This window comes from Lepidochelys olivacea, assembly GCF_965140295.1.
Source record: "Lepidochelys olivacea isolate rLepOli2 genome assembly, chromosome: 4".
NCBI classification, from domain to species: domain Eukaryota; kingdom Metazoa; phylum Chordata; order Testudines; family Cheloniidae; genus Lepidochelys; species Lepidochelys olivacea.
This window is the reverse complement of record NC_140414.1, coordinates 122,404,969-122,431,079: the sequence shown is the minus strand read 5'-3', so window position 1 is coordinate 122,431,079 and position 26,111 is coordinate 122,404,969. Positions and strand designations below refer to the sequence as shown.

The following is a 26,111-nucleotide window of genomic DNA, read 5'->3' as shown; positions in this document are numbered from 1 at the left end:
GTTTAATACAGTACTGTACTGTATTTGCTTTAAGAAAAAAACTCTGTTGCTGCCTGACCAGTTGCTGTCTGTGGTTTCCTGGTCAGTTTGTAACTCTGGTGTTCATAACTTCCCACCCACGCAACTTCCCCAAACCAGAAACACTATGGGCCTGATTCTGCAACATACTGTATTTCCTCAACTGAAAGCACTCATCACCTTCCAAGATAGGACCATATTCTGTGAAATAACTAGCCCCAAATTATAGGTTTAATATGATGGTAAAAGTGGGCCCTTCCATGGGATCCTTGTCTACACTAGGGCTCATGCTAGTGCTAAGACCGGTTCAGTTGTCCCTGTGATACCACCTGTGGGAATTTTTTTTTTTTTTTTTTTTAAAACTTCAGTGTAACGTGGCCTAAGGGGTTTATTTATCTGTCAACTCAGTGCACAAATGTAGCTCTCCTTAAAGTAACTATTAATTATGTACACACATTGAGACAAGAATTCCTTGATAAGGGTTCATTTACTTGCTGTGGAATTGTTTTATAAAAGTCACTAAGGCCCCAGTTTTAAAGGTATTTAGGCATTGCTCTGCTCAGCACTGCAAGGCCCAAGGGCAACATTTTAAAGTTATTTAGGTATCTGAAGATGAAGATAGGTGCCTGAGGCCAGATTTTTAAAGATATTTAGGTGTCTAAAGATGCAGACAGGTCTTTTTTAATGAGGTTTTCAAAAGGCCCTACGCACCTAACTCTGCCTGGGTACTTTGGAAAATCCCACTAGGCATCTATCTGCATTTTAGACACCTAAACACATTTAAAATTCTGGCCCTCAGGAGCCCAAGTTGCATTGAAAGTCAGCAGGACTTAGTCTACTATATGCCTAAATAACTCCTGAAAATAGGACTTACTTGTCTCATTCACTTAGGCTGTGAATGTTGAATGGAACAACCCCTAAATACCTTTAAAATCTGGCCCTAAAAACTGACCGTTCTTTCCAGAAATCTTGCTATGGAACTAAGCAATATACATTATATTGTAAGTACACAGTTTTGCATTACAAGCCACCTCTTAATGTACTATATGGAAAGGAACTCAGGCCACATCTGTTAGCTTTAAGCAAGACAGAGGGCCTGATTCTCCACTTGCTTACACTGGAATAAACTAGGAGTAACTGCTGAAATCCATGTGAATAGAGAATTGGGCTCAGTGATCTTTGACACCAAATGATATTGGTTCATTTGCAGTATCGAAGGAATGAGTATGTTATACCACAATCACTATAGGCAAGCATCACGTGATGAAGATGATGATGACTGATACCAGTGTTGTTTTCTTTCCATGCAGCTTTGGATTCCACCAGCATTTGGTTGCCGCCCAGAGTATGACAATGGACTGGAAGAAATAGTTTTTGGCTTTGAACCTTGGATAATTGTTGTTAACCTTGCAATGCCTTTTTCTATTTTCTATCGTATGCATTCAGCTGCCTCACTCTTTGAGGTCTATTGCAAAACATAATCTATAAACAGTCTCAGTGAACAATGAGTTGAATGCATGACTGAATAAATGAAAAGGGACAGAGTGAATACACCAGCAGCTGGTTGATATTAACAGGTTCTACAACTATTTTAATAAACAAGACTATAGTTAATAGAACTTAATATTCAATATCATTCATTCCCCCACATATTTTATTATACTTTTTTTAGACAGACACTTCGATATTATTGTAAAGTTAACCAAAATGTGTCTAAATCTTTTGCTGTCTAAATCATCTGAGGCTCAACATGTGGAAACAAGATATAGTCTCTGAATTATTTGTACTGATGCAGTTCTCCTCTGCGTGTTGCCTCTGGATGGGATTTTTCAAAAATTAGGAGCAAAGATCCCATTGACTTTCCATCAGACCTACGCTTCTAAATTATTTAGGCACCTTTGAAAATCTCATCCTCAATTTTTAGCAAAATGTTTTATAATATAAACTGGAAACATAATCTGTTATTTAGAGGGGGAAATTCTATTTAATTTTCGGACTGAGAAAAATAATATGTTATCTTCCTGAGTACACTGTAAGAAAGTACAGACACTGTATAAATTTAGATATGGTACTGTATATAATTCCTTATGAGTTAAACATGATTTTATTCATGAACTCCCATTGTTTTTTACTTACTATATGAAATAACTAATGAATAAAGTTAATTTCTTTAATTGTTCAGGTTGGCTTCCAGATCTTTGAAACTGTTTGAGGGGAAAGCTAATCTTGTAGTTTATGTTCAGCTCCAGGTGACCTGTGTTTTAGTCCCAGCACTGCTACAAACTTCCCATGTGACTTTGGAGAAATTTCTTAGTTTCTCTGTACCCCAGTTTGTAAAATGAGGATAATAATACCTATTTATCTCACACTGGGGCCGTGAGTCTTAGCTAATAATGCCCATGAAGCTTGGCAGGATCCTTGGGTGGAAGATCACACAGAAGTACAATTGTTATTTTTCATGAGCTGCTGTAACCATGAATATGTGGTGTCAGGAACATAGGAACTGCTATACTGAACCAGGTTAGTGGTCCAATGGTTTCTCAGTGACCAGTACCAGACGCTTCAGGGGAAGAAGCAAGGAACTTGCAATACACCATTAAAATAACCTATCCACAAGGAAAGGGGTAACAGGGATAAATATTGTTTACTCCCACCCTGCCTTTTACTGTTAAGCGTACTAGTTTTTCAAGTTCCTTTATACCACACCAACTGTTGGGGTATCTATGCTTTTAGGGCTGGACAAAGTTCCTTACAGCGAGAGGTTTAGGGAGATCAATCTGTTTATTTTATGAAAAGGAAGATCAAAAGGTAACTTGATTACAGTGTGTAAGTACTGTCACAGGGAGAAAATAGCAAGCATTAAAGCACCCTTTAATCTAGCAGAGAAAGGCATAATCAGAACCTATGGCTGGAATTTGAAGCCAGAGAGATTTCAGTTAGAAATTAGGCACAAACATTTAACGTTGATGGTGATGAACCATTGGAAAAAGCTACCTAGGGAAGGATTACAGTTGTCTGCTTAACTTCAACTGATAAAAACAATGTTGCCTGCACACCACTAGATGGTGATCTTACACCAATACAAATAATTGAAGTCCTGACAAAGCAGGAATAGTGCAGTAAATAATTTAAGTGATTAGATTTAAGGAGCACCTCATAGCCCAATTACTTTGGTTTTATTCTGTGAAATATTAGGTGAACAGGTGGAGTTCCATGTAGCTTATCTACTGCACTTTATGGGCTGGATTCCCAAAAGGTCTTACCTAACTGCTACTTTAGGTGCCTAAATCCCAGAATCAGCCCCCACTGTAATTCACAAAAACCTCCGCTTAGCTGCCCCAAATCCTGTAGATGCTTAAACTTGCTCAGCACCTAAAGTTGCCTAGGCGCTAATGTTTCTACCTCTGAGCATGTGCACTGAAGCCCTACACCATGTGTCCAGATGCCCAAAACAATTCCCTCAGGGGAAGATAGACATTCATCTGCCTCATTCCTCTGCGGGGCCTGCTCTGGTATGTAGGCTTAGAGCTCACCTACCAGACTGGCCCCTATAGACAAACTTACATGCCACTGCCACCAGCCAGTGGCAAAGCTACAATGGGGCAAGTGGTGCAGTCATGCCAGGCATGGGTGGCGGGTGAAGCCCCACTCCGGGGAGGCTAGCCCCCAGAGCCGTCCCTTCTGCCCACACCCTCTTGATGGCCACAAGACCCCCTTCATGCCCTGCCCCCGTGGCCAGAGCCACAAGCCCCCCCCCTCTGCCTGGAGAGCCCCCACCCCAGCCTGGAGGAGCCCTGGACTGGCCAAAGCCCTGAGCCCCCCCCTCACCTGCCCAGAAGAGCCCAGGCTGGGCTGGCTGAAGCCCTGAGCCAAGTCTCCCTGGCCTGGAGGAGCCCTGGCTGGACTGGCCAAAGCCCCGAGTCTCCCCCGCCTGGAGGAGCCCAGGACTGGCCACAGCCGTGCTGTGCCTCCCCTCCCCGGACCCAACCCGCCCACTGCGCAGGGGAAAAGCGTCTGTAGAAGATGCTTTTTGATATGCCCCATGCAGGTTTCAGGGTGGCTGAGGAGGTGGTATATGTCTCCTCATCCGCCCTGGTACCTGCAGGGGGCATAATAAAACAAAAACTTCACTGCCAAACCCCACAACTGAGGGTCTGGCAGCCACGGCCGCACCGGGGGAGGCAGAGCCTCCCCCATGCCTATTAGATCCGCTGTCCATGGCACCAGGGCCCACGAGGATCATATGGGGGCCCATTCAGAGGAAATGGTGCTCTGGCACTTCATCTGGAGCACAGGTCATGACAGCGGGGCAGACAGGCCAAACCAGAGTGGTGCTGCAAACCTGTGCGCTGAGTCACAACGTCACTCATCACTCAAATTTCAACTGCACCACATGAGTGCGGGGCGACCAACGGCAAAGAGCAGAGCCGCTGGGCAGCCAGGACTTGGGGGAGCTGCCCTAGCTTGGGAGAGGAGTAGAGTGCTAGGCTGGGGGTGTGCTGACATGTGGCCAGGAAGGTTCTGGAAGCAGTGGGTGAGGGGCTGGGGATGAGTTGTTGGTGGATTGTGGGGAGTGATTGGAAGGCTGCCGAGTGAGGGGGTGGAGGATACAGGGGGGGACTGTGGGAGGAATGGAGGATGTTATGAGAGGGGAGGGATAGCTCAGTGGTTTGAGTATTGGCCTGCTAAACCAAGGGTTGTGAGTTCAATCCTTGAGGGGGCCATTTACAGATCTGGGGCAAAAATTGGAGATGGGCCCTCCTTTGAGCAGGGGGTTGAACTAGATGACCTCCTGAATTCCCTTCCAACCCTGATATTCTATGAGGCAGTGGGGTAGGCTGAGGGATGTGATGTTGGGGGAAAGGAAAATTTCAGACTTGGGAAAGGTATCCTAGCCTATTCTTGCACCAGGATCCTCTGGGGCCTTGTGTCCCTGCCTCGTAACTTTTAGCTCAGTAGGTAGGGTACTCACCTGCAATTGTGGGAGACCCCAGTTCCAGTCCCTGAGGGGGAGAAAGGATTTGAACAGGGAATCTGCCACCTTTCAGGTGAGTGCCATGGGATATTCAGATATGGCGGGGCGGGTGTCTCTCCTGTTGAAACTATTCCACTGTGAATAAATAATAATTGGGCCAGAAAGCAAGAGTAAGCACAAGATTGACTCTGTAGCTAGCACATTCCAGAGGTGAGAAACTCAAGATCCAGTCCCTCTACTCCAATGACTTAGCACACACCCTTTGGTTTGGCATCTCCCACGGGCTAATGTGGGTAAGGAGCTGCCTTGCATGCTGGTTTTGTAAGTCCCATTCAGAAGTGCCTCTCACTTCCTGTTCATTGCATAGGGAGCTAGGCACCAAACACAGGCATTGTAAATCAAGTGATTTCTAGATGCCTAAAAGTTACATGTAGTGATGCTCAGCATCATCACAATTTTCTTTGTGAATCTAGCCCTATATGTTTTTTGCACCTTCCTCAGAAGCATCTGGTGCTGGCCACAGACGGGATACTGGTTTAGATGGACCACAGGTGTGACAGGGTCTGGCAAGTCCTTTGTTCCTGCAAAATTCTTTTACTTGAACCACCAAAATGTCCATGTTCTTAAAATGAGTCAGTGCATAAGCACATTACTGTAATCTCGGTCTTTCCTTACTACCCCAGCTCCTGGCTCTGCACCTGACCCCGTCCCCAGCCTCAGCATGGAGCCGTACCTGGCCAGGCTGCTGGCCCCACCATGGCCTAGCTGCAGCTCCACTCCTGGCCCCTCCCCCAGCCTTGGCCCCTGCTTGTGGCTTCGTTCCTGGCCCAGGGCTGAGGCTGGGAGTGGAGCCGCACCCAGCCGTGGGCCCGGCTGCCAGCCGCTACTATGGCCTGGCTTCTGCCCCCAGCCTCGACCCTGGCTCTGGCCCCAGACCCACCCTCAGCTGCAGCCCCAGCTTTGGCCCTACTCCTGTCTGTGCCCCCCCGGAGCCATGGCTTCGCTCCTGGCCCTGACAGGGGAAAGGGGGGCGCGGGACCACTGTCCTATTGGAAAGGGTCGGACATCTTCAGAGTCCTGCAGTGAATCACCATGACAATGCACTTTACTATTCTGTTGCAAATATAAGGAGCTAGACTGTGATCACCTTTCCTCACATCACATGGCACCTCACTCCATAAGTAGCCACATTGAGTTCTATTTGGAGTAATGTACTATTCAACATGACTAAAGGTATCAGAATCTGGCTTGAAGTAAAGGGTCCTGTATAGTTCAAGTTTCCTTTTAAAAGACTTCTGCCTTGGATTCATTCTTTTATTTTGTAATCTTCTGTCTTTATTTTTAATCAGGTGTGATAGCTGACATCTATCCTATTCAATCATATTGTTTAGATGCCACTGAAACCAAGACAATGTTATTAACTAAAACAACAAGGCCCGGATTATCTCTCACACTATATCGATAGCTTCCACTGAAGTCAATGGGCATTTCTTGTATCAGCAAATAAACTTTCTTCCCAGCATTCCTGGAGTCACACTATTATTAAACTCAGAGCATGCAGGGAGAGTATGCCAAAAGTTTATATAACTCATTGAAATGCTTCCAATTTAGATATACTACACATTATACTCACCAACATATTTCTCTCTTACTTTCATTCTTATGGGCAAACACACTCACTTATTTCTATATACTGTTGTAAATACAGTTAAAAGCCACAGAGAGATGGTAACCCACGGGTACATTCCCCTCTCAGAGCAAATAGAACTCCCATTAAATTAATGGGAGGTATGCAGCACATTTATAGAAGACTATACCCTCAGGCATCTATTTGAACAAATGCTGTACTGACAAGGTAAAGGAACAACTCCGTAAGCACTTATCTTCCCCAGGCTAATATTGCAGTCCTGAAGTAAAGAGCTTTGCAGCAACTCTCTGAACTCTTAACCAAGGAATCGTTATACATTTTTGAAAATGTTACCTAATATTTCAGGGATGAGTGAGCAAACATAGTTTACAAAATCCACAACCAAACAATATTGTCCAGCTTTGTCAGGATCACCTGGAGCAAGTTTATATACAGTTAATATTGGAATACTTATTAACAATTTACAAGTAGTCTTCCTGGGCCTCACTAAACTTTAATAAATCAGATTGAAATATTTGGTCCATCTCTCCCATTTCTTCACAGTCTCTTGGATAGTTTTTAGAAGACTCTAAAATTAGAAGGCAATTTTCAGCTTTTAATGGGTTTCATAAAAAAGTTCAGAAAAATATACCAATGCAATTTTTTGTTTGATTTTTGTTCTTCAGTATGAGGTTCCAAGATGGAAGAACCTGGAAGATGTTGTTTAGAAATATTTAGAGATTCCTGGCATTGTAGAATATCCAGCCTTGTAGATCTTTTCAAAGGTTTGTTCAAAAACATTTTTTTCAGTGGGAGGTCTTAAAGAGAGAGGGAGAAAGGGAGAAAATAATGCTTTTAAAGCTAAAAGATTCAGTTATTTACCCTACAAAGTAAAATATTAAAAAAAACTTAAACTTTACAGAGGCTCTGTCAAGGTTCCTCCCCCACTCTGAACGCTAGGGTACAGATGTGGGGACCTGCATGAAAACCTCCTAAGCTTATCTTTACCAGCTTAGGTCAAACTTCCCCAAGGTACAAAATATTCCACCCTTTGTCCTTGGATTGGCCGCTACCACCACCAAACAAATACTGGTTACTGGGGAAGAGCTGTTTGGAAACATCTTCCCCCCCCAAATACTTCCCAAAACCTTGCACCCCACTTCCTGGGCAAGGTTTGGTAAAAAGCCTCACCAGTTTGCCTAGGTGACTACAGACCCAGACCCTTGGATCTTAAGAACAATGAACAATCCTCCCAAAACTTGCACCCCCACTTTCCTGGGAAATGTTGGATAAGAAGCCTCACCAATTTGCCTAGGTGACCACAGACCCAAACCCTTGGATCTGAGAACAATGAAAAAGCATTCAGTTTTCTTACAAGAAGACTTTTAATCAAAATAGGAGTAAATAGAAGTAAAGAAATCCCCTCTGTAAAATCAGGATGGTAGATACCTTACCGGGTAATTAGATTCAAAACATAGAGAATCCCTCTAGGCAAAACCTTAAGTTACAAAAAAGATACACAGACAGAAATAGTTATTCTATTCAGCACAATTCTTTTCTCAGCCATTTAAAGAAATCATAATCTAACACATACCTAGCTAGATTACTTACTAAAAATTCTAAGACTCTATTCCTGGTCTATCCCCGGCAAAAACAGCAGACAGAGACCCTTTGTTTCTCTCCCTCCTCCCAGCTTTTGAAAGTATCTTGTCTCCTCATTGGTCATTTTGGTCAGGTGCCAGCGAGGTTACCTTTAGCTTCTTAACCCTTTACAGGTGACAGGAGTTTTCCTCTGGCCAGGAGGGATTTCAAAGGGGTTTACCCTTCCCTTTATATTTATGATAGGCTCCTATTCATAATAGTATTTAAGCATGTGTTTAAGAGCTCTGATGAATAGGCTGCTTTCCTGAATCATGGGTTTAGTCTTCTTGGACTTTGATTGTGAACTGTCAATAGGGTTCATGATCCTGAATCCTGCAAGTACTTTTAAAAATCCCCCTACTCCTGCCCTTATTTATTATTTTAGAGAAACTGTTGCTGGAGAAAAGATGGGGTTTGAGATGTGCTTTGAAAATGGTCATTCTGTTAGGCACAGAGACATGGAGGTCCTATTCTTGATGGTGGGGGTAACATGAGAGAACCATCTGCAAAAGTCCACTTTACACTATAACTTTGAACTGAGTTTGTAACTAATTAGGAGAATGGATGGCTCTGTGCATAGTCTGTGTCCACACAAAACATGGCTAATACTCTGTTAGTAACTGACAGCTCACCATGCTTTTCCCTTGCTAGTAGCCAAGGTTGGTCAATGGTTGTCTTACTCCAGCTTGTCCAGCATGCTGCTATTCTGCTTTATGGATGTGACGCCCTGTGATAAAGTGTACTCCCCACACCAGCTGAATGAGGCCAGGTGGGCCCAATCAGCCAATTAAGCAGCAAACAGGGGAGAGTTTAGGCTAGGAAGAGGCCACTAATTGGAAGTAAGCTCACCTGTGAGGGAACAAGCAAGGACTTACACAAAGCCAAGACTAGCAGTTATCCTCCATGAGGGAAGGAGAGATAGGAATTCCTGGGATCTAGAAAAAAGGGGTCTGACTAGGAAGAGTGGAATCAGTCTAGAGGTAAGAACAGTAAAGTTTGGGAAGCTGCAGACCTTGATTGCTTGGTAAAGGGTGCTAGACTGGACTGGACTGACCTGAACCCAGAGTAGAGGATGGGCCTAGATATCCCTTCCAACTACTGTAGGGTGGTATGATAGTATCAGGGCAGTGGTCATGAGGACTGCCTGATGCCACTTGAACAGAAGAAACTTTGAAGGACTTTACCCTGGAAGGGGAAACCACTTAGTGACCTGGCTGGAGGGCTGAGTCACAAAGAGAGCACTACAGCTCCTGGAGTAAGAGAAGGACTGCAGCATGAGTGAGAGACTCAGAAAGTGACAAAGATTGCATCCTGCAGCTGCAATCAGCCTGGCAGAACTAATCCCCAGAACCACCAGGAGGAGGTGCTGTCAAGTGGTGAGTAGAAAACCCTCACTCTAGTCACACCCGCTAATCATGATTGTGTAGCTAGTTTAGTGAGTTCTCCACCCTCTGAGGCCTGTGTGTGGCAGGACATTTCAAAGTACATGGCCTTAGTGCTGCTGGTACTATGCTGTGTGCATGTCCTAAGGACATTATCCTCTACTGAGGCTATAGGGGACAGCTGAGTTGGACACACCTGTCCCCAATTCATGAGATTTGTTTAAACATAATGAGATTCTTGAAGTATGACTGATTTTTTTTTATTGTATCTGCTACCTTTTTTCTGAGCCCTGAGTTCATAGTTTCAAGCCTTCTGCAACTTTAAGATCTAAATTTAAGTGGGAGCTGAGATTCTGGTGCATTCACATCATTCATTAGGAACTGGGGATTTTAAGACCACCACTGAATGGAGTGAGACTCATGATAAGTTAGCAACACTGGTGAGTGTCACAACCCAGCTACAAAATCATGGTGTACTTGCAGGGTAGCTGGGCCCAGATGGGGGGGAAAGAAAAGGACCTCTGGTATTTGAGGACCATAAGGAACAGGCTGGGGAACAGAAAGAGATTAGGTTAATGGATCTCTTGTAAACATCATATCCCTTCTTTTATAAATCTCCCATTTTAAATTTACCTATGTGGCAAGAATAGTAAGATCAAGACTAACAAACATTCCCTCTATAAACCTTGAATATATTTTATGATAAAGCAGCTAAACAAAGGTGCAGACAAGTGGCAACAGGTTTTCTTATTTTGACTAATCAGGCTAGAGATAATAAAAATAAACATCTGACCTTGGATCACTTAAATGCTGGAATTACTTCTCTAAGGATTGTGGTCTCATTCTATAAATGCATGAATAAAATAAAATCTTGGTTTATATGTTAAAGCAGCTGTGATTGTCACAAATAAACTTTTTTTTTTTAAAGTAGCCTAGTCTACTGAACCCAAAGCCTGAATAGGATTGAAAGTAATAGCAAAGCTCCCATTGACTGGATGGGTTCCTTATTTTTTTTTTTTTCTTTTTAATCTGGCATGTCTTTTTTTTTTTTTTTTTTGTAAAATGGTTCCCTTGTTTCCCCCAATAACACTAGTTTGGCTTAAGATTAAAACAAATCTTACAGCTCCCTCTGGAATGCTTCATACCTTCCCCTGCCCTCTGTACTGCATCTTCCTAGCTTGTTAGGAAAACACTGAGTTTTCATCTTTATATCAAGTGCCCCTTAGTAGGTCTCAATCTATACATGGCTCTTGCCAGCAGAGAACAGCCCATAATTCAGAACTAAGGATAAAATTATTATATAAAGATGAGTGTGACAGGTAAGGGGGTACCAATGAATAGGGACATATTTCAGGAAAATAAATTGGCCTTCCTGTCTTTAACTCACAACAAATACAAATGACTGCCTTCATGCAATCCTTCATATCAAAAATAGCAGAAAGAAATTGGCACTGCTTGGTCTTCTTCCAATGAATCACCATTAGAGGGTCACTGCAGCAAAACTGGAACTAAACAGAAACTTATAAATGGATCAACTCACTCCAGTAAGAACTTTATCACCACTTTAAAGGAAAATGGAGTGAAGAATTGCTCATATCCTCACAGGTAAAGAAAGGGACTCGGAATCTGTCAGTACATCAAGGACAACTCTAGTTTCTTAGGACCCTATTTTGTTCCAGGATAAAATACTCCATACATATTACTGGAGTCCAGACTACTGGTATAAAATATATTTGTTACCTTCCAAGGGACTATTAAAACATTTTGTACATTTGCCATAAAATAGGTGCTCCAGTGATTACATATCTTCAAAGGCCCTTCAAAGCACCTATCGCCTATCTTCAAAGGCCCTTCAGTTCTGAACAGACAAACAACATCACCAAGTTTGGGTACTAGGATTGAGATCCTGGCCCCACTGAAAGCAATAGAAAAAATCTTATTGATTTTTAATGTGGCTAGGATTTCACCATAAGTCTATGGAACAAGCTATCCAATGGAAGTCAAAAATGGCTTGCAGCACTTCCGTTTCATGGGACTGACTCTTTTGGCTAACGGAATGGAAAACAGGATCTCCTCCTTCTGATGCACGTTGGCTGAGTAAATTATCCATAATGGTGTAGATGGAAATGTGGGGAGGGGGAATGACAATATCTGGGGAACTCCACTCTTATGTTCTTTCATAACCACTAGATGTTGTCCCCTCACTCAGAATCCTTAATTCTCAAATTTAAAAAAAAATTTCTTTGATCATTATTTCAAAAGCCTTTCCAGTTATAAGTGAGATCAGGGTCAGGTACCCAGGCCCCAATACAGCAAAATACTTAAGCACATGACTTTAATGGGACTACTTGTGCTTAAAATTAGGCACAGGCTTAAGTATCTTGCTAAACTGTGGCATGAGGTTCTTAGTGGGTAGAGATTAAAACCAGGTTTGTTTGAAAACCACTAGATGGGGATATTATACTTTCAAAAAAAAAAATGAAGTTGGTGGGACAGAATAGATATAGCTAGTAGATTAAGTGATTCAAGGAGGATGTATGCCTTACTTCTGTATTATTCTCTCAAGTAATAAATGAGTAAACCTCTTACACTACAGTAACTGTTGTTTTGCTAAAAATCAGTGTTGAAACGGTGTCCTCTAGTCAGGGTGAAAGTAACTTAAAGGACTCACCAGTACGCCTGGAGTCCTGAGCAGGGGGTATGGCCTCAACCAGAAAAGGCAGAGCCTTTAAATCAAGATTTAAAGGCCCTGGGACTCTGGCTGTGGGTGCAGCACCAGGGGACTTTAAATCACCCCCCCAGAGCTACCTGCTGCAGAGGAAGCTGAGAGCCCCGGGGTGTTTTAAAGGGCTACCGCAGCGGAGGTCTGGGCCCTCTAAATCACTGCCAAAACCCTGCTGCTGCTCCCCTAGGGCTCCAGCAGCGGGGCTCGGGCGGCACTTTAAAGGGCCCGGGACTCTGGCTGCTGCAGGGAGCCCCGGGCCCTTTAAATTGCCAGCCTGGGGAAGCCAGTCTGGTGCGGCACGGCATACTAAATACACTGTACCGGACTGTACTGGCTTACTTTCATTTCTGCCTCTAGTCATAAATATTTGTCCATAAAGCAAAGGTAAAATTCCTGAACTGACAAGCAGTTATTTTCAACTAATAAGTATGACCAAGTAGCTGTAATTTTTTCTGAATCAAAAGGACATTAAGAGTTGGGTAGCATTACTATATATAATTGCTGCAATCAGGAGAGACTGTGTAACAAAGGATGGCTTCACAAATGCCAGATGTTTTGATCTGCAATTGCTGCCTTAGCTGAATGCAGCTACACAATATTTGCATTGATAATGACTGGCTAAGTTTTTTTTTTTTTTTTTTTTTTATGCGGCAAGTTTTATTTACCTGTTTTCATTTTCTCATATGTCAGCTTGAGAACTAGCCAATCACTAAGACAACTCGTTTTTTCAGATCAATATTGTTTAATGTTAGATGGAAAATTGGTTCATATACAGCTATTGCTATTGAGTGTCCCTGGTTAAAATAGTGTGGGTGGGTTTTGTTTTTTAAAGCATGTCTTGGAAAAGTCAATAGTTTAGAGTCCACTAAGGGCCCAGTTCTGCCATCTGCTCTACTGGCTTGTGCAGTGGCCCCAGCTCTTCTCTGCTCTTTCCCCTGTGAGATGTAAGGGCATTCCCTACATTAAAGGGAGTGCAGGAACTGCAAGTATGACTGGAGAGTGTGTCTGTGTGTACACAAGGGGCTTGCACATCCAGTCACACTGTTCAGTGAAATGCCCCAAGCAGCATCTGTGCAATACTCAAGTGGATATTCATAACTCAGAATATATATGCTAATGCTATTTTGGGGATGTCCAAGCATATATGCATTAGTTCTCCTTTATCACTTTAGCCCAATCAAACCCTGCCTTGGGGGGGTCCAGAATGTTATAACATGTCCATCATTCTAAAAAACAATTTGGCTTGCTTCCTACTTGCAATACTAAGATGATAAATCAATGTGTGTGTTGTCAAAGTTAATGGATTTTCTAATCTGTTTTCACTCTGCTGTTTGAATGAAGACACACAAGCCCTGTTGATTCTAAAGGAGCATTTGATTTTAAGTCTCAGTCAAGATGTAAAGCAAAATGAAGAAGGAGCAGGAATTTGATGCTGCTTGGGTCAGAGGTGACACAGTTGCTGATTCTTGAAACTAGCTTTTTATCTGAAACAAGATTAGAGCCCAATAATAAATCCTAAACTGTAAAATAGTTCTGGGATAGTCAGGCCCATGAAAAGTATTGCAATACTAACGCAGAAAATCTAACTATTTAGACAGTTATAATTTTTTTTCTCATTCTCTGATTCGGGGCTTAGAACAGCCTAACTGCTGCTGTCAATTATGACAGCTGTAATGATCTCATGGGGCAGTTAACAATCGGGCAGAGCATTATAAGCTCTGGCTCCCACTCTCCTGCACACCTTGCCCTTGGTCATGACTCTGGCCTGACTCTCTCTATCTGCAACTGATTGCACCCTGTATTTACACCCTATACCACCATTGTAATTGTTGTACAAAATATGCCTTGAGAGGTTCATTTGATTACAAATAACTTGCTGGTCAATATCATGGTGAAATGTATGTAGCAACATTATATGTAAAGTTATGAATGCCCCCTGAATGAGGATGGTAGCGCACATTCAAACCTATGTAGTCCTGATTAAGCAGGAGTGGGTTAAGCAGGTCTATCTTAAACAAAGGAATGTTTGCTTACCTCAGTTTACATATAACTAGTAGACAAGGTCCTTGAGAAAGCAAGAAGACAAGGCAAATCAGTATACACAGGGGAGGGGTGAGCATGGGGACACAGTCACCCCAAGACTCCTGTTGCCTAATTTACTGTTTGAATAAACTTTGCTTTATGGAGTAATCTTCAGAAGACTCCACTTCAAAGGGGGACTGGACTATAGAAGTGAGGGGCAAAACCACCCCAGATATTCTTGCTTTCTATCTCACTCACTCTTTCACTTAAGAAGACAAATGAAACCAGCCCTTTGGACTTCGGGAGCAGATGCTGACTTGCGAATTTGGTCAGCAATGTTGCTGGGAACCTGGGGTAAGGACTTCACGTTGAAGCAAGTCTAGTTCAAACTTTAGTACTAGAAGGCATTTTAGTGCCTTAGATTTTAAATGAGTGCAAGTATCTTTGCAGTCAAACTTGTTTTATTTCTTAATCAAAACTAATCCAGTGTTGGGAATTTTTGGTAATGCCAATTAAAGTAGCAAATTGTTGTTTATTCCATTATGGGGCAAAGGACCTAAAATATCAGATGGCTGAACAGTGCAGAACCCACGATTTGGGGGCAAAATTCAGGAGTAGGAGTGTGTTGGGATCACACTGCAAGTAGTAACTAAGACTGCTGAATGCCAGTGTGTGGCTGGTGTGCTGCTCACAGGCTGCTGGGGTCAGAATTGCTGGGCCAGGGTTCTGGCTATACACACACACTCAGGGTGTGACCTGCAAGCTGATTGTGAGCAACTCAAGTTGGAAGCTACAACAGCAAAGCATTGTGAGGCACCCAAGGTTGCAGGGCATGGGTGATAACATCTCACTGGTCTGGATTGCAGCTAGAATGCTATAGCCATCTTCATAGAAGGGGGCAGAAGGTGAGGTGTAGAGCTGTCTATAAATGGCTTTACACCAACAAGGATACCCCTTCACAGGGGTGATTCTTGGCTGCCCTTTTAGAGTAGCTTTGTCTGCTCTGTACTTCCAGAATAGTGCAGAGTGGATGAACAGGGAAAGCAGAGTGGATGAACAGGGAAAGCAGTGGATGTATTGTTTCTTGACTTTAGCAAAGCTTTTGACACAGTCTCCCACAGTATTCTTGTCAGCAAGTTAAGGAAGTATGGGCTGGATGAATGCACTACAAGGTGGGTAGAAAGCTGGCTAGATTGTTGGGCTCAACGGGTAGTGATCAATGGCTCCATGTCTAGTTGGCAGCCGGTATCAAGTGGAGTACCCCAAGGGTCGGTCCTGGGGCCGGTTTTGTTCAATATCTTCATAAATGATCTGGAGGATGGTGTGGATTGCACTCAGCAAATTTGCGGATGATACTAAACTGGGAGGAGTGGTAGATACGCTGGAGGGGAGGGATAGGATACAGAAGGACCTAGACAAATTGGAGGATTGGGCCAAAAGAAATCTGATGAGGTTCAATAAGGATAAGTGCAGGGTCCTGCACTTAGGACGGAAGAACCCAATGCACAGCTACAGACTAGGGACCGAATGGCTAGGCAGCAGTTCTGCGGAAAAGGACCTAGGGGTGACAGTGGATGAGAAGCTGGATATGAGTCAGCAGTGTGCCCTTGTTGCCAAGAAGGCCAATGGCATTTTGGGATGTATAAGTAGGGGCATAGCAAGCAGATCGAGGGATGTGATCGTTCCCCTCTATTCGACATTGGTGAGGCCTCATCTGGAGTACTCTGTCCAGTTTTGGGCCCCACACTTCAAGAAGGATGTGGATAAATTGGAGAGAGTCCAGCGAAGGGCAACAAAAATGATTAGGGGACTGGAACACATGAGTTATGAGGAGAGGCTGAGGGAGCTGGGCTTGTTTAGCCTGCAGAAGAGGAGAATGAGGGGGGATTTGATAGCTGCTTTCAACTACCTGAAAGGGGGTTCCAAAGAGGATGGCTCTAGACTGTTCTCAATGGTAGCAGATGACAGAACGAGGAGTAATGGTCTCAAGTTGCAGTGGGGGAGGTTTAGATTGGATATTAGGAAAAACTTTTTCACTAAGAGGGTGGTGAAACACTGGAATGCGTTACCTAGGGAGGTGGTAGAATTTCCTTCCTTAGAGGTTTTTAAGGTCAGGCTTGACAAAGCCCTGGCTGGGATGATTTAACTGGGAACTGGTCCTGCTTGGAGCAGGGGGTTGGACTAGATGACCTTCTGGGGTCCCTTCCAACCCTGATATTCTATGATTCGATGATTCTAACTGGGAACCAAGGACTGAGCTCATTGACTGCAAACTTAGTAAAATATGAAACAATGAGGAGAATTTCTCGGTCCCTGTTGTCCATGTTAAAACTGATCACTCCAACTGTGTTACAAATGTTTCCAATGTTATAGTGTTTTGGGCTCTATAAGTAGCTAATACCAATACGGAGTTAAAAATATAGAGGTAGATACTGTGTCTGGGGTTAAGTTGTAAAAGGATTGCATCAAAAAGTATTCTATCAAGCAAATTCAAAAGCAAGCAAGAAAAACTACATGAAAAGCAGTTGAGAGCCATAGTACATTAGTTTATGGCCTCAGTTCAGCAAAGCATTTCAGCATCTGCTTAACTTAAGCATAATATTTAAGTCCATCCCTATTCAGCATATCAGTTAAGCACGTGCTTAATTTTAAGATTACTTACATTCCATTGATTTCACTGACATGATTTAGTGCTTTGAAAGGGATGGAAAACACATGCTTGGATGTACAAGCAGGAGACTATTGAGTGGTTCATGTGGTATTGCCTCTCTATACAGCATGGGCGAAAAAAGTACTTTAATACTGCATCCAGTTCTGTTGTTAACACTTCAAAAATGGAAGTTTAAAAACAGAAGAATGATCCAAGGAAACCTGCCTTACAGTAAGATTTAAGAAGCTCTGTATTTTTAATTCTTCAAAAGAGAAGGATAAAAGATTAAGACTTGATCATAGTATTCTCCTCTCTGTCACAGTTAGGGATTTTGAGTGGCTATACCTCTTGTCTGATCTTTGTATTTTTATGTAAATATTTTACTGTAGTGCTCTGGGTGCCTGTTCTTAAATGGATGTAGGTTTTGCTATACTAAAGAGTACAAAAAGCTAGACAAATTTCCTGAATAGAGATGCACAAACTCTTCTCTCTGAACCAGTCTAATTCCATTGCTTCCAATCTGCCAGCTGTATGAGAGAAGCACAATTTTTACAGGCCTAAAAGAGGACACACTGTTTCAAGGGAGAAGCACAAAAACCACTAGAACATTAAAAAAGTAACACATCTCTTTGCAAGTGACAGTCTTAACCTTAATGGGCTACCCTTGAAATGGAATATATATGTAAACTGCGAGAGGGTGGGTAACCTATCAAGTGTTAAAGATTTTTATCTTATCTCAAAGAGTATGTTGCATGAGCCTTCCAGAATCTGATAACCAACCACAACTGTGATCCTGCTATTGCTGCTCTGTGATCTGCTAGAAGTTTGTTCTTGACATCCATGCTGACTGTTAGTTATCACTCTATCTTCTATGTGTTTGCAAATTGCTTAATTATTTGTTCCATAGTATTTCAGTATCTTAGGTTAAAGCTGACACGTCTGTAATTTCCTGAATTGTCCTTATTTCCCTTGCTGTAGAATGGCTCTATATTTGCCCTTTTCCAGTCCTGTGGAATCTCTCCCATCTTCCATTACTTTTTTTTGAAGATTGAGCCAGTAGCAATTATATCTCCTCAGTCAGCTCCTTGAGTATTCTAGGATGTGTTTCATCAGGCTGGTGACTTGAATACCTCTAACTTGTCTAAGTAATTTTTTAACTTGTTCTTCCCCTATTTTAGCCTCTGATCCTACCCCATTTTCACTGGCATTCACAAGATGTCCAATTGCTACTAACCTTTTTGGTGAAAACAACTGAAACAAAAGTCATTTAGCACTTCTGGTATTTCTAAATTTTCTGTTCTTGCTTGCCCCCCTTATTGGGTAATGTGCCTGTGCTGTCCCTGGTCTTCCTCTTGCTTCTAATGTATTTGTAGAATGTTTTCTTGTTATCCTTTGTCTCTAACTAGTTTAATCTTATTTTGTGCCTTTGCCTCTCTAGTTTTTGTCCCCACTTACTTGTGTTCTTTGTTAAATTAGAAAGGATGAATATAGGCATAGCCAGCCTCAAGAGGCAACTATATTAGTATAGACAGTTTAAAAATTTTATTTGTCTGCAAAGTAACTGACTGAGTTTTGATTTAGTGATTTTTTTTTGGGGTAGGGGGGGGAGGAGGAAGGAAACTAATAACTTCCTGAAATTAATGGAACAATCATGATGGGATGAGTAAAACTCTTTAAACACACACCACAAACTTTAACACACCAGATTCTCAGCACACTAATGTCAAATAAGGATGCCCTTCTCTACCCCTGTGAGCGTGACCCCAGGCAGGGGACTGTTAACATTAACATAATTTATGTGGCTTTTTTCTTTGCTAGCTTTCTGTCTTGGTTTGGCTGGACAGGTTTTTTTTTTTTTTTTCTTTCTCTTCCCTCCTCCCCCTCCCCTGCCCCAATCTTTTGTGGTGTCTGGACTCCACTTCTTGTGGTCACTGGAGTTCCCAATATAGGAGATTATCTGTAAATAATATTTTTAAACCATAAGTCCAAGTCTTTAACTTCAGTTCACTAGGACATAGGGCTCCTAAGTTGAGTAATGGTCTCAAGCTGCAGTGGGGGAGGTTTAGGTTGGATATTAGGAAAAACTTTTTCTCTAGGAGGGTGGTGAAGCACTGGAATGTGTTACCTAGGGAGGTGGTGGAATCTCCTTCCTTTTGAGGTTTTTAAGGTCAGGCTTGACAAAGCCCTGGCTGGGATGATTTAGCTGGAGATTGGCCCTGCTTTAAGCAGGGATTTGGACTAGATGACCTCCTGAGGTCCCTTCCAACCCTGATATTCTATGATTCCAATAAAATGCCAACTGAAAACAGATATTGAATCTTGAACAGATTTTTTTTCTTCCAATTGTTTAAAATGTTTTGGTGCACCTATTTATTTTTTATAACTGTCTGAATAAAAAACACTTACCTTTTGAGTCAAGCCTCTGATCCTCCAAAAACATATAGGCTTAACTTTACACAAGTGAATGGGGAATTCAATGAGACTAGAACATTAAACTCATGCTTACACTTTTTGCAGGATTAGAGCCTTAGACAGAATAATGATGGACTCTACAGAAAACCCAGAGACGGATGGAATCAAATTTTCATTTGCTATGTTGTTTGAATGTTATAAACAAGTCCTCCAGTTGTCCATTGAGTCTTCAGGGGAGATCAGGTACAGAAGGCTGGAATTATTAAGATTAAAATAATTTTCAAGCTTTTTATTCCTCAGGGAGAAGCAAGAATGACTTCAAAAACTTCTTTATTGTGGGCTACCTTTAAATATGTAGGGTGCCTTGTGTCCCTGGTATAGGCTGAAAGTAAATTAGATTTTGCCAAATGTGTGTTACAAAACTCTACTTGAACCTCTAATGCTATTTCCTGTAATCCTAATAATATATTAGGAAGGATCAAGTGCGAGTATAATCCACACACCTTCTGGGTGTGGTGTTCTGTCCCATCTAGTGGCACGGAGACCACTTAGAGATTTAATGAGTTTGCCCTATAGTCTAAGGGCATGGTGTCAAGGTTCCTTCCCCACTCTGAACTCTAGGGTACAGATGTGGGGACCTGCATGAAAACCTCCTAAGCTTACTTTTACCAGCTTAGGTTAAAACTTCCCCAAGGTACAAACTATTTTACCTTTTGCCCTTGGACTTTCGCTGCCACCACCAAACATCTAACCAGTTTTATTTTATTAGGAAAGAGCCCATTTGGAAACATCTTTCCCCCCAAAATCCTCACACCCCCCTTCCTGGGGAAGGTTTGATAAAAATCTTCACCAATTTGCATAGGTGACCACAGACCCAAAACCTTGGATCTTGAGAACAATGAAAAAAACATTCAGTTTCTTAAAAGAAGAATTTTAATTGAAGAAAAAGTAAAAAGAATCACTTCTGTAAAATCAGGATGGTAAATACCTTACAGGGTAATTAGATTAAAAACATAGAGAATCCCTCTAGGCAAAACCTTAAGTTACAAAAAGACACACAGACAGGAATATCCATTCCATTCAGCACAGCTTATTTTCTCAGCCATTTTAAACAAACAGAATCTACCACATATCTAGCTAGGTTACTTACTAAGCTCTAAGACTCCATTCCTGTTCTGTCCCCGGCAAAAGCATCACACAGACAGACCCAGACCCTTTGTTTCTCCCCCCTCCAGCTTTGAAAGTATCTTGTCTCCTCATTGGTCATTGTGGTTAGGTGCCAGCGAGGTTCTCCTAGCTTCTTAACCCTTTACAGGTGAAAGGGTTTTTCCTCTGGCCAGGAGGGATTTTAAAGGTGTTTACTCTTCCCTTAATATTTGACACATGGTTACACTGGAAACTTCAAAGTGCTGTGACGGGTGTGTTCCCACAGCAGCGCTTTGAAGTGCGAGTGTGGTTACGGGCGAGCGCTGGGAGAGAGCTCTCCCAGAGCTCCTGGTAATCCACCTCCACGAGGGGATTAGCTCCGAGCGCTGGGAGCATGGCTTCTTGCCTGGGAGCCTGTTTACACTAGCGCTTTAAAGCGCTTTGACTTGCTGCACTTGGGGGGTGATTTTTCACACCCCCGAGCCAGCAAGTTAGAGCGCTATAAAATGTAAGTGTAGCCAAGCCCTTAATTAACAGCCTGTTGGCTTTTAGCTCATGCAGTACAGGCTCATGCACTAAGCTCCAGAGGTTCGATCCTACCCACCAGGCACTACACTAGGTTGTGAAATGTATTGTGGGGGCAGGTGCCATTTCATAGAATCATAGAATATCAGGGTTGGAAGGGACCCCAGAAGGTCATCTAGTCCAACCCCCTGCTCAAAGCAGGACCAATTCCCAGTTAAATCATCCCAGCCAGGGCTTTGTCAAGCCTGACCTTAAAAACCCCTAAGGAAGGAGATTCTACCACCTCCCTAGGTAACGCATTCCAGTGTTTCACCACCCTCTTAGTGAAAAAGTTTTTCCTAATATCCAATCTAAACCTCCCCCACTGCAACTTGAGACCATTACTCCTCGTTCTGTCATCTGCTACCATTGAGAACAGTCTAGAGCCATCCTCTTTGGAACCCCCTTTCAGGTAGTTGAAAGCAGCTATCAAATCCCCCCTCATTCTCCTCTTCTGCAGGCTAAACAAGCCCAGCTCCCTCAGCCTCTCCTCATAACTCATGTGTTCCAGTCCCCTAATCATTTTTGTTGCCCTTCGCTGGACTCTCTCCAATTTATCCACATCCTTCTTGAAGTGTGGGGCCCAAAACTGGACAGAGTACTCCAGATGAGGCCTCACCAATGTCGAATAGAGGGGGACGATCACGTCCCTCGATCTGCTCGCTATGCCCCTACTTATACATACCAAAATGCCATTGGCCTTCTTGGCAACAAGGGCACACTGCTGACTCAAGCATTTGTAATGCTTTCCTCACCAGCACCACTCCCTTATGAAGTTATGTGATTGAGTTTGTTTTTTTTAATAAACATAATGCAAAAAAGCACTAATTTAGTAGTCCCCCTCTCCCAGGTGCTGATGGATGATGGCTCTAGCCTTATGCATCGAAAGAGTCACTCTAGATTAGCCAAACCATGTAGGAAATGATCCCCCGGACATCTCTCTGTTAATTCAGATGGAGCCCTAATCATTTTGGCCAATCTTGTCCAACTGCCTGTTCCTTGGATCTGGCCACATGGAGACACGAAATACAGACCCCTGCACAAGGGATATTGGTCATAGAGGGACTTCTACGCAGTGTGCCATCAGTCACCCCCTTCTGTCTCCTACCTCCGCTCTGCATCAACAGGACCTCTAGGGCAGGTATTCTCTTCACCTTTTATCCCCATGGGCTTCCTAGAAACTGACAAGGGCAGGACAGAGGGCGAACCCCCCCCGCCCCCCGAGATGAGTGTAACCTGCGCAGTGTGCAGGCGTTGGAAACAGTCTCTCGGTCTCCCGTGGCGAGCTGAGCAGCACCGGGCGAGCGTGTGCCCGGAATGCCCCCGCCCCCTGTGGGCAGCGGCAGCGAGCCGCGCTGGGCGAGGCGGCGCCCAAGCCCCGCTCCCGTGCGCCCACATCCCAAAGTTTTGTCCCCACCTCGCTCAGGGAGCGGAGGTTCAGGACAGCGGCTCCCCTTGCTATTGAGCATGCTCGGCCCGCCGGAGCGCACCCAGCGGCTCGGGGAGCGCAGGCGAGGGCGGCGGGAGCCGACACTGTGGCGGCAGCACTCGGAGCGCAGAGGGAGTCTCGCCGTCGCTCCGGGACGTACCCACAGCAGCGGGCGCAGCTAGAGCACGAGGGCTAGGCAAGCGGCGGCGCCCGGCGCGGAGAGCAGGAGCCCCCCCCCCCGCACTCGTTCAGGGGCGCGCTGAGAGCAGGGCACTGGCAGCGGCGGGGGGCAGCGGCAGCACCCCGCGCTTCGCGGAGAGTCCAGGCAGCGCAGCAGTGCCACTCAGGCGCACCGGCTGCAGGAGGGGAGCCTAACAGCAGCCCCGATGCCCCCTGAGTGAGTGCCGGGGGCGAACCGGGGGGCCGCCGCCTCGGAGCAGGTGGCCAGCAGGAGCGAGCCCGGCAGCGGTCCGCGGCGGCTGTGGTGGCGGCGACCGGCTGGCGGAGCGAGCGCCCCCGGGGGATCCAATGGGGCCAAGCGATGGGCGCTCGGGAGAAGTATTAGTCGTGCAGCGCGCTTCCGCTGCCCTGGCCCCGGGGGGAGGGACCCAGCCATGCTGCAGTCTCCAGGGGAGAACCAGACCCTGCTCTCCCAGCCTCTCCCGCTTTCGCTGCTGTTGCAGCAGCCCGGGCCGCCTGCAGTGGGCGCTGGGGAGGGGTCAGGGGAGCCGCCTGTGGCTGCGGGGCCCGCGCAGATAGTGGCTGGCAGCCTACTGTCCCTGCTGATTCTCTGGACGCTCTTCGGCAACGTGCTGGTGTGTGTGGCCATCATCCGCTTCCGGCACCTGAGGAGCAAGGTCACCAACATCTTCATCGTGTCCTTGGCCGTCTCTGACCTCTTGGTGGCCCTGTTGGTGATGCCCTGGAAGGCAGTGGCCGAGGTGGCCGGCTACTGGCCCTTTGGGGCCTTCTGCAGTGTCTGGGTGGCCTTTGACATCATGTGCTCCACCGCCTCCATTCTGAACCTCTGTGTGATCAGCATGGACCGGTACTGGGCCATCTCCAGCCCATTCAGGTATGAGAGGAAGATGACCCAGAGGGTGGCTTTGGTGATGATCAGCGTGGCTTGGGCTTTGTCTGTCCTTATCTCTTTCATCCCTGTCCAGCTCAACTGGCACAAAGGCGGGGATGTTGATGGAGGTGGGCCTGGCACTACCTCAGCAGCAGCAGGCACTGGCCCCAGCTGGGCGGAAGGGATTGGCACTAACTGGACAGTAGTATTGAGACCCTCAGAGGGGACTGCCAGCAGCAATGAGACTCTTGAGGGACAGGCTGAGAGCTGTGATTCCAGCCTCAACAGGACCTATGCTATCTCCTCCTCGCTGATCAGCTTTTATATCCCCGTGGCCATCATGCTAGTCACCTACACACGGATCTACCGCATTGCCCAAGTGCAGATCCGCAGGATTTCCTCCCTGGAGAGGGCAGCTGAGCATGCACAGAGTTGCCGGAGCAGCCGTGTTGACTGCCACCACCACACCAGCCTCAAGACTTCCATCAGAAAAGAGACCAAGGTCTTGAAGACCCTCTCAGTCATCATGGGAGTCTTTGTCTGCTGCTGGCTGCCCTTCTTCATTCTGAACTGCATAGTCCCCTTTTGTGAGAGCCCGCCTGACAACCCTTATGCTGGCCTTCCCTGTGTCAGCGAGACCACCTTTAATATTTTTGTATGGTTTGGCTGGGCCAACTCATCCCTCAATCCCATCATCTATGCTTTCAATGCTGACTTCAGAAAGGTTTTCTCCAACCTCCTAGGGTGCAGTGAGTTTTGCTCTAGCACTCCAGTGGAGACAGTCAATATAAGCAATGAACTCATCTCCTACAATCAAGACACCCTTTTCCATAAGGAAATAGTGACTGCTTATGTCAACATGATCCCTAATGTGGTTGATTGCGAGGATGATCCTTTCGACAGGATGTCCCAGATCTCCCCAGACCATGAGATTGCCACCGACTCTGTGTGTGAGCTGGACTGTGAGGGGGAGATCTCCCTAGACAAAATAACACCTTTCACCCCAAATGGTTTACATTAAATTGCATTGTGTCCTGTCTGCTTTTACTGGATTGTACAACAAATTGCAAACACAGAATGAAAAGACTACTGGACTATTGGTCAGTCAATTCACTCCAACTGTGTCTTGCACTTTCAGGGTTTAGAAATTGCCACACAGAGTTGATAAAAACAAGCTTAATTCAACATCCCCGAAACTGAGAGAGGACTAGGAAGTTAAATCAGCCCTGGGGTGTGATCCTGGGATATGACTAGTTAGTTAGTGTTTGTAAAAAGCTCTGAAGATGGAAAGTGCTCTCAAAGCATAAAGTATCATAACTTCTAAGAACAGGGACAGATGCTGTAATGACATGGTCACTAAAAATAAAAATTATTAGATTGTCCAATTCTTGTTTTTGTTTGAATTTTATGTGGAGCTAAGGGTTGGGCTGGTGGTGAACTGGGTGATTATTTAAATACTTGTTTCTGTTTCTTTCAAAACAGTTTCTCTGTAATTAATGTGTTTTCCTAGGCAGCATTATTGCCTTTGATATCTTTGCCTTGTCCTGAAGATGAAAATAAATGTTGTTGATCAAGGAGTTATTTTTTCCTTCATTAGCATGAAGATTTACATTGTGTAAACAAATGTTAGCATTTCTACTTGAATGATTAAAGTAACTTATTATTTCAAAAGCAATCTAAAGTCCGTGTGGAAATAGAATGTCTGAGTTAAAGCAGTGCTCACAGGAAAATCTGATTTTAAATTAGCTCTTTTTGATACTTCTACTCAGAGCTAGATTAATGCTTACAGTTTTTGTTCCCTTTGCATTAATTGTCACTGATGTCCTTTATTAGTCATGATTTTCTGTAGCTAAAATATCAAATGTGTATTTATAAAATATTAAAAATCATTTTAATTCTAAACCTGAATGGACTTTTAAGATGCTAATAGTGAGCAAAGAATAACCTCCTGATAGTGTTCACAAAACTGTTTTCTATAGTAACTATTTTAGAAAATGAGAGCAGTAATTAGTCATTCCCAGTGTTGCTAGTAGGTTTTATAGTTTCAGGGAGCTCTCACCAATGCCAAAATGCATGACAGTACTGCTGTTGGATTTTAAACTGAAATCTCGTCTTGCTGAATCTTTAATTCAAACTTTTAAAATGTTAAAGGTATTTAATGAGATTTAGGATTTAGAAGATTTTAATACAGGTTTAGAAAAACATTACATTGAGATGTTTTAAAGAAACTTTAATTCTACTAACTCATTCCAAGTACAATGGAGTGATTTTAGAATAGTTAGGTACATTATTTTAGAAACATTCTAAAGCATTTCAGCTCAGAAAATGGAAGTGAGAAATTGCCTGGGAAGAAGTAAATCAAAGGGAGCAAATTAAATATTAAAATGTGATTTTTTTTTTAAGAGTTGGCTTTGTTTTATGAATAATGTTTGAGTTTTGTCTTGTTTT

At 44.0% G+C, this 26,111-nt stretch overlaps 2 protein-coding genes across 2 annotated transcripts in view; both read left to right on the top strand.

The window, feature by feature from the left end:
- Positions 1-1,499, top strand: part of OTOP1 (otopetrin 1) — a gene marked incomplete at its 3' end in the record, with an annotated part of 35,436 nt that extends 33,937 nt beyond the window's left edge. The window contains exon 6 of the mRNA XM_084627643.1: positions 1,329-1,499. Coding sequence (XP_084483769.1) covers positions 1,329-1,499 — 171 coding nt within the window. The remainder of the gene's footprint in view (positions 1-1,328) is intronic.
- Positions 1,500-23,133: 21,634 nt separating this feature from the next.
- On the top strand, positions 23,134-25,206 carry DRD5 (dopamine receptor D5). Its single transcript, XM_084627491.1, has one exon. It carries the CDS (start codon positions 23,206-23,208, stop codon positions 24,682-24,684), a length of 1,479 nt encoding a protein of 492 aa, XP_084483617.1. The 5' UTR covers positions 23,134-23,205; the 3' UTR covers positions 24,685-25,206.
- Positions 25,207-26,111: the final 905 nt, after the last annotated feature.